This window comes from Ictalurus punctatus, chromosome 6 (assembly GCF_001660625.3).
Source record: "Ictalurus punctatus breed USDA103 chromosome 6, Coco_2.0, whole genome shotgun sequence".
Taxonomy (NCBI): Eukaryota; Metazoa; Chordata; class Actinopteri; order Siluriformes; family Ictaluridae; genus Ictalurus; species Ictalurus punctatus.
The window spans coordinates 7,551,085-7,567,470 of NC_030421.2; the positions used below are offsets into that span (position 1 = coordinate 7,551,085).

A 16,386-nucleotide genomic window follows, 5' to 3' on the forward strand; every position below is an offset into this window, starting at 1 on the left:
ATCAGACCTAGAACATCAGATTTTCACACAAGCCGTAAAGGTGGATCAAGAGAACCTGATTAAATAGACACGGTGACCAACTTGTGTACGCATGTAAAAATCAGCCTGAAGCACGGCAGGCACCAAATCTTCCGGTAACACAGCTCAGACGTCGCAGAGCATTGCCACACGTTAACTCTTCCTCCTTTTATAGGCTGCCATTACCTCAGAAATGAATGTGTTCATATTCAGGTTCATACAGGCTAACTGTAAGGTGGCTGTGGCTCAGGTGGTAGAGCGGGTTGTCCACTAATCGTAGTGTTGGCGGTTCGATTCCCGGCCCACATGACCCCACATGCCAAAGTGTCCTTAGGCAAGACACTGAACCCCAAGTTGCGCCGGATGGCAAGTTAGCGCCTTGCATGGCAGCTCTGCTACCACTGGTGTGTGTGTGTGTGAATGGGTGAATGAGACACGGTGTATAGCTTTTTATAGCCGCTAAGGTTAAAACAAAAAGCACTATATAAGTGAAAAAACAAAACAAAAAACAGACAAACACTGTGTGAGTTCGCATCAGAAAAAGCATCCCTGCCCAAAACAAAACATGACCCTGAAACATGGCTGGTCATCATGGCATTATGTTCTATACTAAGAGTTAAAGTGAGTACAGCGTGTAAATAGTGAACATAAAATGCTCAGAGCCGGCTGACTTCCTCTCCTTGTGACTAGCGAGTTAAACTTGTTTGCATTTCACATGGAAGAAAGATGATCTCTTCGTAACACAACCCAGATCGGATCAATCCGTACCCGGTTAGAGTCTCCCCCCACCCCACACACACACTGCATGTTAACAAAATTCCCAGAGAGTATCAGCAAGGGAAATTTTGAGCAATAAATTTTCATACAGAAGCGACACGGTCATGAGGCAGCGGCCCGACTGAAGTGGGTCAGATCACACGGGGTTTTATTAAAATACTTCTCTATGCTTGTAGAACCAAAAAAAAAACCCAGTCATGGAACAAAGTGTACTTCATGTTCCAAATAATCCATGAACTCGTTCGAAGCTGGGCTTCATTTTAAACCTGCTGATCATGTGATGAATGGTATAACCCATAGCGATATATAGTAAATAAGAGACATGCTCACATTATTCGGCTCTACAGCACATAAATTAACTAACAGATTTAAAGCGCACTTATTATGGATTTGAAACGTGCCTAAGTTTTTTTTAAAGGTCTCATACTATAGATTTACGAGCATCCGAGGTCAAAAAACACTTTCATTCGCTCATAATTTAAACTGCAGCGTTACCTTTTTTCCACAAACGACTCGTTAAATGATCCGTTCTAAAGGATTCGTTCTAAACTCCTCCTTTCAGAGAGCATGCTCTGCTCTGATTGGTCAGATGTCCCAGTCTGTTGTGATTGGCCCACTACCATAATGAGTTTCAGCTCCATCCATCAGCGAGCAGTCGGTGAATGACATTCACAAGCAGCTCCAACACACACACACACACACACACACACACACACACACACACACACACACACACACACACTACACGAAAGGTAATATTTGAAAAACCCTAATATGTGCACTTTTCTTCATGGATTACGTCGCAGACAAACGTAAAGGAAATTTCAATTCAGCCTGTGACACAAATCGGCAAAAGAAATATATGTTAGCTGATAACTTTGGAAACAAGCTTCCTCTGATGTTATAGTGCAAGTGTGTCGCCGTGTGGACGTTGTACGGTGTGTGTGCGCGCGTGTGTGTGAGAGCACAAGCATGCTCGTCACTTCCTACCTGCAGCATCAGAACAACCGTCTTCACCACGTTCCACTGAGATCTCCGTCCGTCCACGATGACCGTGAAACCACGTGCTTTACACTTCTCACTGTGAGCACACACACACACGACGGAGATAAAGGATGAGAATGAGACATGGCTGTATGAATTGAAAGATAGGAGATGGATAGTGAGAGTCATATGGAGAGAATGAAGCATAGAGACGTTAATAAAAGGAAACAAACAAAACAAAAAAGAAAGGAAAGGAAAGGGAAAAGACAGACGTCTTGGTGCCAGATACCACAGCACACCTTTAGAGGTCATGTGGAGTCCATGCCTCGATGGGGTCAGAGCCGTTTTGGCGACGCTAGGAGCACCTACATATTAGGCACGTGGTTTTAATGTTATGGCTCATCGGTGTACATCATCATTACGTCACCCAGCCATTATAGAAGCCAGACAAATGGGAAATATGAACAGAGTGGACTAAACAGAGAGAGAGGCGCTGATGCAGAGGTGGCTAGATAATCAATAAAGAAGTAGTTAAAGAGAGAATAAATGAACAGAGAGACTGGCAAATCCAAAAAGCTCGACTCAGTGATACAAGCTAGAACCTACCATGCTACGTTTCTGTCCTACACACTCATTTGTTTACCAGTAAGGTGATATTCAGCACACTCTGCTCTCAGAGTGACTCAAATAGTCCAAAAAAAACAAGCCAAATCTGAAACGGAGTGGCACGTCAGACCGTAGCACGGCTCAGCTGGCATTTAAACGACAGTCTGGATCAGTCTGGAGGGTTCGTGATCAGGCGCCAGACTCATTAAAACCGCTTATAGAATATCAGCGGAGAGCAATCCGAGAGGAGCGAGTGTGGGAACACGACTTGCGACACGTTTAATAAACGAATAGCAAACTCAAGAGGGTCAAATTAAAGGATTTGAAAAAGGACTTCCATACAGCCAAGAGCAAAGTAATTACACGAAGTGTAAAATCTTCCCCGTGTCCTTAACTTGCTCAGATTTTAACCCTGTGTTTGCACAAGGAGTGATTTTGTTTTTTCCCCCGACTTCAAATCGCTATAGGTTTCTATAGTAACCGCTCATTCGCAGGGACTGGTACAGCGGAAACTCCACATAATGTAATCCAAGACTAATGAATAATAAATGGTTTGAAGAAGCAGTGGTGGTTTTTTTAAAACAAAGAAACACACAATCAGTGATCACTGATACAGTGTAGCTTTCTGTAACGTTTAAGGAAGGAGTCTCCAGTGTCTGCGCTTTGTAGCTGGCAAAGGTAAAAAAATAAATAATAATAAACAAGTTCTGACATGGGATTTTCATCATATTAATTTCTAAGTCACAGCTATTCCCCACTGCAAAACATGTCTGGAAGGGTTTTATTCCGTTTTGCGTTTTATTCCACATTTTAACGGTTTAATTTTAGATTTGTGGAACAATCAACAGACAAGTTAGTTCCTGTCCTCACCTATATTATAGCAGCTATAAACAGTTATTCCTTCACCACCACCACCACCACCACCCCTCTCTCACACACACACACACACACACTTTACTCCCCAAAAAAACAAAAAAAAAAACCCACAAAGCATAAGACAACCCTCACAAAATCAACAATTCTAAGGATTACTTCGTTAAACGTTTCTAAATCAGTTTATCATCAGCCATAAATGAGGTCACATGTCCACCATACAAATCCACATGTTTGAGTATTATTATGGAAGCAATGCATCAGAATGAGCACATTACCATAAACGTTCATGTCATAGCTGATAGATGTGTGTGTGTGTGTGTGTGTGTATATGTATATATATATATATATATATATATATATATATATATATATATATAGATGTTATATCATGTTAGAACTACTTGTGCTGTTGAACGAAAATACACAGACATCTTTTGACCAATCTAATGCAAGCATTCAACTGCACAGTGGTATTAACTGCAATAAACAATTGCTTCATTATCTCGACGGGGGTGTGAATCCGACAAAAAATAAGACGGGGGGTGGGGGGTTTGACTCGCGTTACTAGCAGCTATATTGCTGCGTACTAATAAGAAATCAAACAAACAGGTGACCTGCCTTCGATGATGCCTGGGGAATGAAGCAGGAGTTGTTACAAATAAGGAAATGATACTAATAATAATAATAATAATAAGATGATGATGATGTACAGTAACAAGTGATACACTGGTTAGCTTAGCCAGCTTTATTCAGCTTACATACAAGTTGTATGTTAGAATCAAGAGGGTAGTATAGTATAAACGTTCAAAGTTTCTATGAGATGTGAAAATATATATATATATATATATATATATATATATATATATATATATATATATATATATATATATATATATATATATATATATATATATATATATACACACACACACACACACACACACACACACACACACACATTCGGTTGTTGCAGGCTCGGTCACGTCTTAGCATCATTTAACCAAGGACAGGACTACGGCTACACCATAAGGACCTTCTATAATTACAATATTTGAAAGTATTTGAAACATCACTGTCTTTTACTGCCCAATCCATCATCATAATAATAATAATAATAATAATAATAATAATAATATTATTATTATTATTATTATTATTAATACTACATGGATAACATTTCAGCTAACTTCTTGATAGATCAGCATATAGCCCAGTACTGCTGTGGTAAAGAGAATGGAGCGTGCTGACCTGGGGATGCCGAGCAAGTAGTCCAGAGTGGAGCTGAGCTCCTCCATGCTCGTCTGCTCCGTGCATAGCGGGATGGTCAGGATCAGGCCGCTGCGCCGGTCTTTACCTCCTGAAGTGTACAAAAAAATTATAATAAATAAAAGAGAGACAACCGATGACCAATTAAGGACCAGGATGGCGATGGCGTAAGGACAAACATTTTTACGAAAGGAGACCGATAAAGCAGGCGTGCAAGACTCCATCGCTCGTCGCCAAACACGAAAGAATGATTCGCCTAATTCTGATTGGTCAGAAGGTACAGATTCGTTTTCGATAACACCCGCTACGCTAACGCGCTCGTTCTAATACGTTATCATATCCGTAGTAACGGCTCATACACACGGACTCGTATGGTGGACGCCCTGCGTAATCGAAGACTAATTTATTACATTTTAAGACTATAATTACACAAACATGTTTTACTCGACAAAAGAAAAATGTCTAATTATTGGTGTGGTGAAGCTTTCGGTAAGGAGTTGGTCATTATTAGTGGAAGGAGTCGTCAGCGCTATTTAAAGCGGTTTCTTTAGGTTTTTCCACCACAAGAAGGTTACTATTTTTTCCATATTATTAACTTCTAGAGAGACACAGACAGAGAGAGAGGGGGAAAATGAAAGGCTGGTGAGGGAACGACTAAGTACCGTGAAGTACCGCTTCATAAAAGTAACTATAAATGGGTAAAAAGTATGCCATGCCATTCTTGTTTGTAAACTGCTGTGGTGTAAGAGGAATAGAACACAGGGATGTGCGATTAACGGAAAATAGTGAAATTCAGGGTGGTACCAGTAAATCTGCATCACGTGGTTGATTGTTTTCCTAGAACAACGTGTCCATAAGTGTTTTTATTTCTTCCATAACACACACACGAATTGTAATGTTTACACCCCCCCCCCCCCCCCCCCACTGTACTCAGAGCACCACTGGAAATGAAACGAGGAGACCACCGGACAAACTTTACCCGTATACACACACTCTAGCGGTCAAAAGTTTGTGGACACTCGACTAAAATGTTCATGATCTTAAAAACCTTTCGTTCTGAAGGTGTGTGATTAAACGTTTGAAATCGGTGTCATAGAGAAAAATATAACCGTGCCGACGTATTCGTTTCTTTCATTAGAAAACGAACATTTTATTTACAAAAAATATACATACATACACACACACACACACACACACATACACACACACACTATATATATATATATATATATATATATATATAAAAAAATGTTATTTTATTTTTTTTACAGACGACTCTTACAGAATATTCTGAAAAGCAGCCGATAAGAGTCCGGCGTAGGTGTGAACTCCTTTAATACTTTTTAAAAAGCATCTCAGGGAAATTCCTCAAGTAATCAGGTGAGAAAACACCAAGGATACATTTCTGGAAAGTCTAGGTGAAAAGGGGGTCTACTTGAAAATGCTAAATTATTTTGGATTTTTTTTTAATCACAACATAATTCCCATAGCTCCATTTGTGTTACTCCAGAGTTGTGATGACTTTATTATTATTCTAAAATATACAGAAAAAAAATAAAATAAAGAATGAGTACGTCTAAAATTTTAACTAGTAGTGTGTGTATAAATATATTATATACATGTATAAACATTAAAAAAAAAAAAAACTTTTAAAGGCATGTTAAACAACCTTTCAACATCACTTGATCCTGAGAAAATCACAGAAGTGCACAGGCGTGACTTTAAAACCGACAAGCACATGTCATTAGTGGTTTAAACCGTCATTCAAATTACAGCACCCCATAATCAATCAGCTTATACTCCATTAGATTCCTAAGCAAAGACAAGACAAAAGTTGTTTCCAGATGTCACTCTGTGGGAGAGAATCGATGGCTGGAAAAACCCGGGATTTCAGAGATGGAAAAAGAGCACGACTGAAACCAAAAACGCAACGTTCAAGAAAAAAAAAAAAGAAAAAAAAATAATAAAAATTCACTCCCAGAGAACACGAGTGCAGTGAACGCGGATCTACTAAGATGCACGTCAGCTGTTCTTCTAACAGGAACGTTCACGGTTATTAATCAAACCTCTACAAGAGATCACTCTGCTCTTCTGGATAAACATTCCAGTAGTGCAACTTTAGATGAAACGAACTGATCAGCCAAAAAGAGACGCGATACGAATCGGATGAAGCGAACGTCATTATCCCCTTCCTCCGAGTGCGCCCGGGTAACCAGGACCGCGTGGAATGATAATTAGATCTGAGTCACGTTTTAGAACCTTGTTTTCAGTTGAATCAGATACCTTCATCGTGAATGACTTCTATGACAAAAAAGAAATGAATAAAGCGTTAATGAAGAAGAAGAAGAAGAAGTGGGTTAAACCGAGGAGAACTCACCAAAGCTGAAGGTAACTACAAACACGGTAAATTGTACCGCAGACTTTTTACCCAAGTAGAGCTACATTTAACGTCCATGACGCAAGTAAGTCCCTGTTAATTCTTTAGTGCGGCTATAAACAGACGTTCCTTCGCCGTCCTCTCTTTCTTCACGCTCTTAATCGAGTTAATCTTAGTCACATTACTAACGAAGCAGAAAGCGTACAGTAAACTCCTCCCTGTGTCCTGAAGACTTTCCTGTTTCAGAAAACCTAAAGTCACAGCTTTACCTCGGCCTGCTACGAAGCACTGACACCGGAGACTCCTTCCATAAAAGAAACGAACACCTAGAGGAATCAACAATTATATTATATTGTTAAATTACAACTGTGTGTGTAACCCTTTTATTAGTAGTCTTAGACTATGTGTCCTCCGCACAAGTCCCTGTGAATGCTGTTACTATAGAAACGATAACGCGTTAAAACGAGCACGTTAATATAAACCGGTGATATGAACTACAGCCAGAAAAATTTTAAATCAGCACCTTTCGACCAATCAGAATCGAGAAGTCAATAGTGCTGTTTTATGTACATATATATAAATTTTTTAAAGTGTTACGTGTATTATAGGTCTTCATTCATTACCTGACAAAAACGCCAATTTCTTCTTCAGCACAGGCAAAATTGCGGAGGCCTCCATACCGGAACGACTCTCCTCGAATCAGACAGCTGCAAGAGACAGAAGTCACAAAATCTTCACCTTGATATCCAGAAGCACAAGTGGAACATATCTAAATCTGTCTTGTTTCCAAAAAGATAGTGTTGAACGTTACTAGTGTCATATCGTCATGTATATCGTTACTGCAGAAAATATCACGAGAGAGTTTTAAGTCTGTATCGCCCATCCCTAGGTCAGACCTGTACCCCTGGCCACATCCTCACGTACCACTACATCGTGATCAGGTACCCAAACTAACTAACTAACTAACTAAATAAATAAATAAATAAATAAATCACACAGCTGGTTCTTTTGGGACTGAACTGTACAGCCAGTGGAAACAGCATTGTTTATTTTTCCTGGTGCCAAAGTATCCGATACACTGTGCAGTGGAAATGTTTAAACGTGTTACTGGCACACAGAAACTCAATAAAATAAACATTTATGGGTTTGGAAAATTGGAAAGACGTCGGTGTGCACTGAAACGCTGAACGATGCTTTCCAACACTAATAATGGTGTAAAAACACTGACTGAAGGTGATCTTAATAAAAACAGCCACGGTGAAAACCGAGTAATTCCGTTCAGCTGAAAAATTCAACGTCGGGTCCGACTCACCTACGAACTGCGACGCTATTATACAGGATTTAGAGGAATCAACAACTTCAGTCGGGGGGGAGGGGGCTGACACTGCACTGCGGTGCATAAAGTTTCAAGACTTCAGGTGGAAGTCCTTCATCAGCTGTGCAAGCAAAGTGCTTTTAAATCTGTAGAGTCGTGGGACGAAGCGCTTTGCTTTGCTCGCGCAGCTGAAAGACATCACGGACCAAACCGCCTCCACGTCTGTATCTCACGATATCGATCCATTGATTTAATATAAAACGTGATTGGCTTATCTGTCTGTGTCTCACCTCAGTAAGTGGCCGGGAACAGTTCAGATCATTCCCTCATGCGTTTCCTTCACAGCCCATGTCCTGTAGCAGAGAGGAAAGCGGAACACGGGTGAGAAGAACAAAAGAAACGGGTTTTCCCGGCTGGACTACACCACTTTGGGAAAAATCCATGCAACACTGGAGGAGTGGATGAGAGCAGGCGAAGCACAAGAACACGGGGGGGGGGGGGGGGGGGGGGGGGGTGATAATTAATTTAGAGAATAGATTCAGGATTCATAAAACTGTCAAAGCTTTTGCAACTCTCTGAAATCCGATGGAACATCTAAACAGCTCATTAAGCAGCGGTTATAAACAGAATCGATAAAATGGGAACTCCATGGGAGCATCACTGAGCAGAAAACATTCTTTTTCTTCTTCTTCTTCTCGTGACTGTGGGTAGGAGTGGATCAGGTATAGCAGTGTCACTAGGATTTTAAACACCTCGGGGTTAAACAAAAATCTCCAGCAGCCAGAAAGTAATAGTGAAAAACGCTGAGCTTTTAGTCTCTTAACTGCTGATCCGCAAATTCTGTACTAGCACCACACACACACACACACACACACACACACACACACACACTACAACGTCAGGGACAACATGTACCAAGATCCAACACTGAAATTACATCTGCTCAGCGGTGGTCTTACGACGCATCCCTTTCGTTTGCATTTTCCCTTTAAGAAGACGCGCACACGTCTTGCGGTCAATTCGCTACGTATGGCAAACATCGTATCTGAATCGGACCGACGTGTCGATTTCGACGCAGTCACGCCGGTCTTCGCGTAGATCGCTAACTAGCTGAATCGACCACGCTGAAAACTGCATTGCATTCTGGGACTTTAGGTCCTGAACATCTCAAAACATGACTTATGTTTGAGATGACGTTTTTTTCCCCCTCCGCTTGAACTCCGTTGTAATTGTTCGAACAATAACGACGTCAGCGTCTCACAGGAGCCGTGTAAATACAGCAATAACTGACAAATTGAGACTAAACTCACTAGCAGAGTATTGACAATTTTTAAACATCAGAATGAGTAACCTACTTATTTATTAATCGATCAATCAACCAGGGGAATCGTGGAACCTCATTCATGTCTGTCTACGTTTCCACGGTTCACACAGCAGCCATAAAACAGCACGTGAACGCTACTAGGCTCATTCTTCATAACGCAAGCGAGTTGATTTTAATCATTAGCTACCTCGGATCAAATCAGATTGCAGTGGAGAAGTTTTGTTTCAACTCTGCCTTGCGTCAGAATGCCTCGGTGTTAACGATCTGTTATTTCAGTTTGTAGGCGTCACAAAATTGTAATCAGGAGAAAGGGCTACTGAAAACAACGGACCAGTAGCACATTTTAACATCTGTAGCTAAAACCTTTACGCATTGTTTTGCTGTTATTTTGTGTTGTCTGTTCGCCAGGGGCTCCCAAAACAAGGGGTCACACCCCCCCACAAAGAAACTTACAATCTCCTCTCCGTATCAATCAGAAATATCAAAAACAGATCATGTGCGCTAATATTTTAAGACGTTACTGGGAGACACATTTAGGCAAGCCGCGTTTAAATGAATACGGTACACGTTTTCAATAGTGTTTGGATTTTAAACACCTCTCGTCACCTTCAAACCAGCTGAACAATCAATGAATCAATCAGAGTTTCCGATACGAGACACGACCATCAGGACGTTTACAGGGACAACAATAATCCGATATTAACCTGATTGAGACGATACTCTGATTAAGAAACTATCATGTAAACAGTGATTATTGATGACCTTATTCCAACTAAAGTCATACTCAAAGTAAACACAAATGGAATTAAGACGTGTGGAGTGTTCCTGTTTTAGTCGCATTATCAACGTACGTTACAGACATGCACACACCTTAATCACACTATTACTTACCTACTACAATATATAGCAGGTGAAATACATGCATCTCAGCTGCTATATAGACGGTAAGTACGTGGTTTGGGACGCAGCCCACAACTTCAAGCAGTTGTCTATTAGCACATATAGCACGACAAATAATTAGGCACACTTGAAGCTTTCGTAAAATTAAAAGTAAAAACACCCCCAAACTGTAAACTATCATAATGAAGAATGTCGATACATGAAATCCCGGCGGGGGCGGCGTGACGAGGTGACGTAATGACGTGTGACGTTAATCGATCTATATTCTATAACACATAAAACGTGTACATGAAAGGAATATTCTAAAAGCAGCTCATGTAAACACCTTAATCAGGATATTGTCTTACTTAGAATAAGGTCAATAATTAGATTACTGCTGTCCATGTAAATGTAGTCACTGACAACAATCAAGATGACGGCGGAAAGGTTCAAGATTTAAAGTGTTACAGTTGTAGAGTAATGTTTTGGCTGTGACGTGGCATCTAGTGGACGCCGATTTGAACTCTTCCAAACCTACAACATGGATTATTTTCCAAAAACAACGCGACACTTCCCAATAGACTGGCAAGTCAGTGCAAGGAATATTCCTTTTGGGGTTTTTGCTGTCAAATGTTACAGTAATCGTATAAAATAAATCTGGAACTTTTTTGTTTTTGTTTTTTAAAACGTAGTGTGGTCAAGGCTTGGGGTTAAGAAAACTCAAAGTCCACAAAAAAAACTGCACTACATATAAACATATTTAATGTTTCAGAGTGGAGATTTCCTTTAATTTGACATAATGCACAACCAAAAAAAACTAAACAGAAAACAAATGTATTTTCTCACCGATTTGGACTATGCAACTGAGGAAAACATGACCTCAGATTTAACAACAACAAACAAACAAACAAACAAACAAAACAACACCACCACCATCAGTAATTCAACTCTCACCAACTCAAAGAGGAATATTTACGGATAATAACACTACATAAACTACTTACAAAATATATTTTACTAAGTTTTTTTTTTTTAAAGTTCTGGGTCATATTTCAGTTAATCTGAGTCTGAAAAACTCGTCAGCAGAAGCAAAAACAATTATCTTCCATTTTTTAAAAACTTTTTAAATAACTAATAAATATTTCTGAATTAAATAATATATTTTGAAAAATTATTTTAGCAAAACCAATCCATCTGCCTGGCCTACACAGCACTCAGAAGTACTGAACGGTCATTTACATAAGAAGCTCATTACAGTGCATGAAATAGATTGCGTACTATTTGTACATACTGTTTAGTGTACTAGTATATTAGTATGCGGCCCGGTTTGAAACTACCACCTTGACTCCTATACACTCGCGTTTTAACAAGTACGCCACGGCTACATCCGGGTACTTCTCCCATACACTTCTATTATCACAGTTCAGATTGTGCACGAAGCCTGGAATGACCGTTAAACTGTTTGGAATGTGTGCACGCGATTTCAACATTTAATAATAATAATAATAATAATAATAATAATAATAATAATAATAATAACGGTCAAACGGCGTTTTCCCTGAGTTTTAGTTATAATTGTTATCCCCCCCTCAGTCCGCATGCGTGTGTGTGTGTGGACAAAACCTGCATAGTTGAATACAACAGGATTAATACAGTCAAATGCTACATTTGTTAGCATTCAGTATTTATCATTAACATCAAAGAGAATCTCATTGAACTAGCCCTTAGCTGTGTTAGCTTAGCACCCACTGAAATGGGTTAAATGATTCCAGTACTAACGGCTGCTGACCCTCCTTTAGCTTTTAAAATAAATAAATATATAACTAAAAAGACGCATTGTAACGCTCCGGTCATAACGGACAAATTCGCATTTTAAATGACGCTCTCGGTCACACATTACCTTGCTCTCTGCTTCACGCGCTGATATCATACGCAGTTATAACCACAGCACTGTTTATTATTAAATGAACACAGAGCTGCTAAAAAGCTTAGCCGCTGTGTTTTGTGGAAGAGGGGCGGGTTGTATCAACCAAACCACGTCCATAAAACACGTCGACCAATGGAATTTGTTATAGATGATGGGCGGAGTTAAGTTTTAATCTGACCCGGCCTGCATGTTCACTTGATGGTGCGTCATTTAAAGAAAATAAATCAACTTTATAGTAAACAAATAGTTTATTTGATGTCAAAGAGTTTATGGTTTTTATTATCATCGAGGTAAGGTTTTGATATTTATTTTACATTTGTTCTCATTCCTAGTACACTATGAACAGAAAAGTACATATGAAAAATAATAATACATTTTATTATTATTATTATTATTATTATTATTATTATTATTACTATTATTGGGCATAATATAATTCATGTATAATGAAAACAATTAATATTGTTATAAAACCTACTACATACATTCTTTTTTTTTTTACCTTTTTGAACATTTATTATTATTATTATTATTATTATTATTATTATTATTATTATTATTATTATTATTACCTTGTGGAACCTTTGGATTAGATAGATTAGACTCTTGCACACCTTGTTTGCATTGTTTACTGTATATGTCTGTATAAAGATCAGCTCCCTTTCTAAATATATTTTCTCCACATTTTTTTCTACTGTGCTCATTCTATAGTATTTTATAGAATCTTTCAGCTGAAAAGATTTAAAAAGTCATGAAAAGTAACACAATGTTATTTTTAATAATAAATTTAATTGAAATAATAATATAATTGAAATAATAAATTTAATTTAAATTAATGTGAATAATAATTCTTTAATAAAAGAATGTAACCCTTAATAATCATTAAAGGGGGGGAAAGACAGTCATTGAGATTTGTGTGTACGGTGTACAGTGTTCTGGAAAAGTAGTTTCCCCCATCCTGATTTCTTCTGTTTTTGTGTACATCTAATACTAAATTATTTCAGAAATTAAAACAAAATAAAAGATAAAACAAAGGCAACCTGAGTAAACACAAAATACAGTTTTTAAGTTATAGTTGTTTATTGGAGCAACAAAAGTTATCCAATACCAACTGGGCTTGTGTGAAAATGTATTTGCCCCCGTAGTTACTAATTCCAAAAATCTATGAAACTGCATTCATAATGGGGTTCAGCTGGACCAGACGCAACCAGATCTGATTACTGCAAACCCTGTTCAATGAAGTCAGTTCTTAAATAGAACTTTTTCAACAGCATGAAGTTGGTTTAAAGGTCTTATCCAGTAACACACTATGCCAAAATTGAAAGAAATTTAAAAAATGATGAGGAAGAAGTTGATTGAAATACATCAGTCTGGGAAGGGTTACAAAGCTAGGGTTAGGAAATTGATAAACTCTGCACAGTAGTGAACCTTCCAAAATTCCTCCAAGGGCACAGCAACGACCCATCCAGGAAGTCACAAAAGAGCCAAGGACAACATCAGAGCAACTACAGGGATCTCTTGCATCAATAAAGGTCACCGTTCATGACTCCACTATCAGAAAGACACTGGGCAAAAATGGCATCCATGGAAGAGTGACAAGGTGAAAACCACTGCTAACCCAGAAGAACATTAAGACTCGTCTGAATTTTGCCAAAACACACCTTGATGATGCTTAAACCTTTTGGGAGAATGTTCTGTGGACTGATGAGTCGAAAGTGGAACCATTTAGAAGACAGGGGTCCTCTTACATCTCCTGTAAACCAAACACAGAATTCCACAAAAAAAAGCATCATACCTACGGACAAGCATGGTGGAGGAAGTGTGATGGTGTGGGGATGTTTTGCTGCTTCAGTGTCTGGGCAACTTTAATAATTAAGGGAAACGTGAATTCTGATCTCTACCAGAAGATCCTAAAGGAGAATGTCCGGTCTTCAGTCCGTAAATTGAAACTCAGCCGCAACTGGATTATGCAGCAAGACAATGATCCAAAGCATAGGAGTAAATCCTAGTCCTAGAAGTAAGTGAAAGACTGATCTCCAGTTATCGGAAGCGTTCGGTTGCATTTACGCTTGTTATGCAGTTATGTTGCACAGCCTTTTAAAATATTTACAGATATTTACTCTTTTTCTCTAATGGTTTTTTCTCTCTCTCTCATTTCTTGAGAGGTGATATCTCACTCTGCTTGCTGTCATTTACTCTGCATGGACCACAGTCACGTGCCTCCTTTTGGGACATTTTCACTTCACACTAACACCTGCTTAACTAGCAGGTATTTTATTGGTCTTTTTTGCCTCTATCTCACTTTACAACAATAAAAGGTGACCGCCCCAAGACTCTCAAACAACCTGTTGACATTAAGTGTATATCATGCATTTCTGGGTATACAGAAAGCCACAACCTACAGTATTTTACACTTCAGCATTTGTTAACTGATGAGAATGGTTTCTGATCACATTATTTAAAACTTGCTGTTTAGGGCTGTCATCTAGTTTAGTCTAGTTTAATCTATATTCACAGATGCCCTGACAATTTAGCTCTTATTGTGGCTCTTTTTACTCCAGGTGGTTAACACAGTCACAAACACGGGTTGGTGTTTGAACAGTGAGCCTCTGAAATGTTTCCTAATTGAGAAATAATGACCCCCCCCCCCCCTTCAGTCAGTAATGTATGCACGACCTCCAATCTAAATCTATAACGTATTTATTACCAATCTGCACTAATCCTGTGAGAATTAAAAGATTTGAATAATAGTATTTCTCTCCATTTGCACAAATACAATGAATACTAATGAAATGCTCTTAATTTAAATTGGCCATGATGTTCTCCGGCTGATCCCAGATAAGAGCCGACACTGTAATGAAATGTTGGCCTTTTGAGTTAATGGATTCGTGGAGTTAATGGACTTTTCAACTCGGATAATACAAGCCTATAACCGACAATTTATGATCGCAATACAAATCAACACATCTCACTGTACCACACAAAATGCCTGTGAGCCCTCTAGATCTGCTCCTTTACCTAAGAAAAATCTAAGAAACTAAGAAAACTATTCACAAAAAGCTTGACTAAACAAATATGTTTTCAGCCTGGACTTATACACTGAGACTGTCTGAGTCCCAAACACTAATTGGAAGGCTGTTCCATAACTGTGGGGCTTTGTAAGAGAAAGCTCTTCCCCCTGCTGTAGCCTTCACCTTTCAAGGTACCAACAAATACCCTGCACTTTTTGATCGATGTAGGCATGGTGGATGACATCGGCTGTTCAACACTGGCTGAAGTAGCCGTGAATGACATTGATTATCTCGTTACAATGGCACCTGTTAAGGGGTGGGATATATTAGGTAGCAAGTGAACAGTCAGTTCTCAATGTTGACATGTTGGAAGCAGATGTGGGGTATGGCTTGTGGGCTGTTCTTGGTATGCAGTGGTTAGTACCTACAAAAAAGTGGTGCCTAAAATGGGCATGTGAGCATCACAGCTGGACCATGGAGCAATGGAAGCAGGTGGCCTGATCTGATGAATCATGTTTTCTTTTACATCATGTGGACAGTCATGTGCATGTCCGGTGTTTACCTGGAGATGGGACCAGGATGCACTATGGGAAGAAGGCAAGTTGGCAGAGGCAGTGTGATGCTCTGGGCAATGTTTGCTGGGGAATCATGTGGATGTTACTTTGATAATGACAATGGTATCTTTCAGCAGGATAATACGCCCTGCCTCACTGTAAAAATTGTTCAGGAAGGGTTTGAGGAACATGACAAAGAGTTCAAGGTGTTGACCTGGCCTCCAAATTCCCCAGATCCCAATTCCATCTGTGGGACGTGCTGGACAAACAAGTCTGATCCATGGAGGCCCCACCTCGCAACTTACAGGTCTTGCTGCTAACGTCTTGGTGCCAGATACCACAGCACACCTTCAGAGGTCTTGTAGAGTCCATGCCTCAACGGTTAATTTATGTCACAAGGGGGACCTACACAACATTAGGCAGGTGGTTTTAATCTTATGACTGATTGGTATATGACGAGGATGCTCCACAT

At 39.3% G+C, this 16,386-nt stretch overlaps 1 protein-coding gene across 3 annotated transcripts in view; it reads right to left on the bottom strand.

Annotated features, from left to right (window-relative positions):
- The window catches only part of sestd1 (SEC14 and spectrin domains 1), a 45,316-nt gene extending 32,853 nt beyond the window's left edge, over positions 1–12,463 (bottom strand). The window contains exons 1-5 of one of the 3 annotated variants that reach the window (XM_017470256.3): positions 12,323–12,463; positions 8,510–8,572; positions 7,528–7,611; positions 4,510–4,618; positions 1,786–1,876 (exon numbers count right to left, since the gene is read on the bottom strand). In XM_017470256.3, coding sequence (XP_017325745.1) covers positions 1,786–1,876; positions 4,510–4,618; positions 7,528–7,582 — 255 coding nt within the window. In that variant the 5' untranslated portion in view covers positions 7,583–7,611; positions 8,510–8,572; positions 12,323–12,463. Of the gene's footprint in view, positions 1–1,785; positions 1,877–4,509; positions 4,619–7,527; positions 7,615–8,509; positions 8,573–12,322 lie in introns of those variants that run through there. The other 2 variants (XM_047156211.2, XM_053680802.1) reach the window with 2 other exon arrangements.
- Between the last annotated feature and the right edge of the window lie 3,923 nt (positions 12,464–16,386).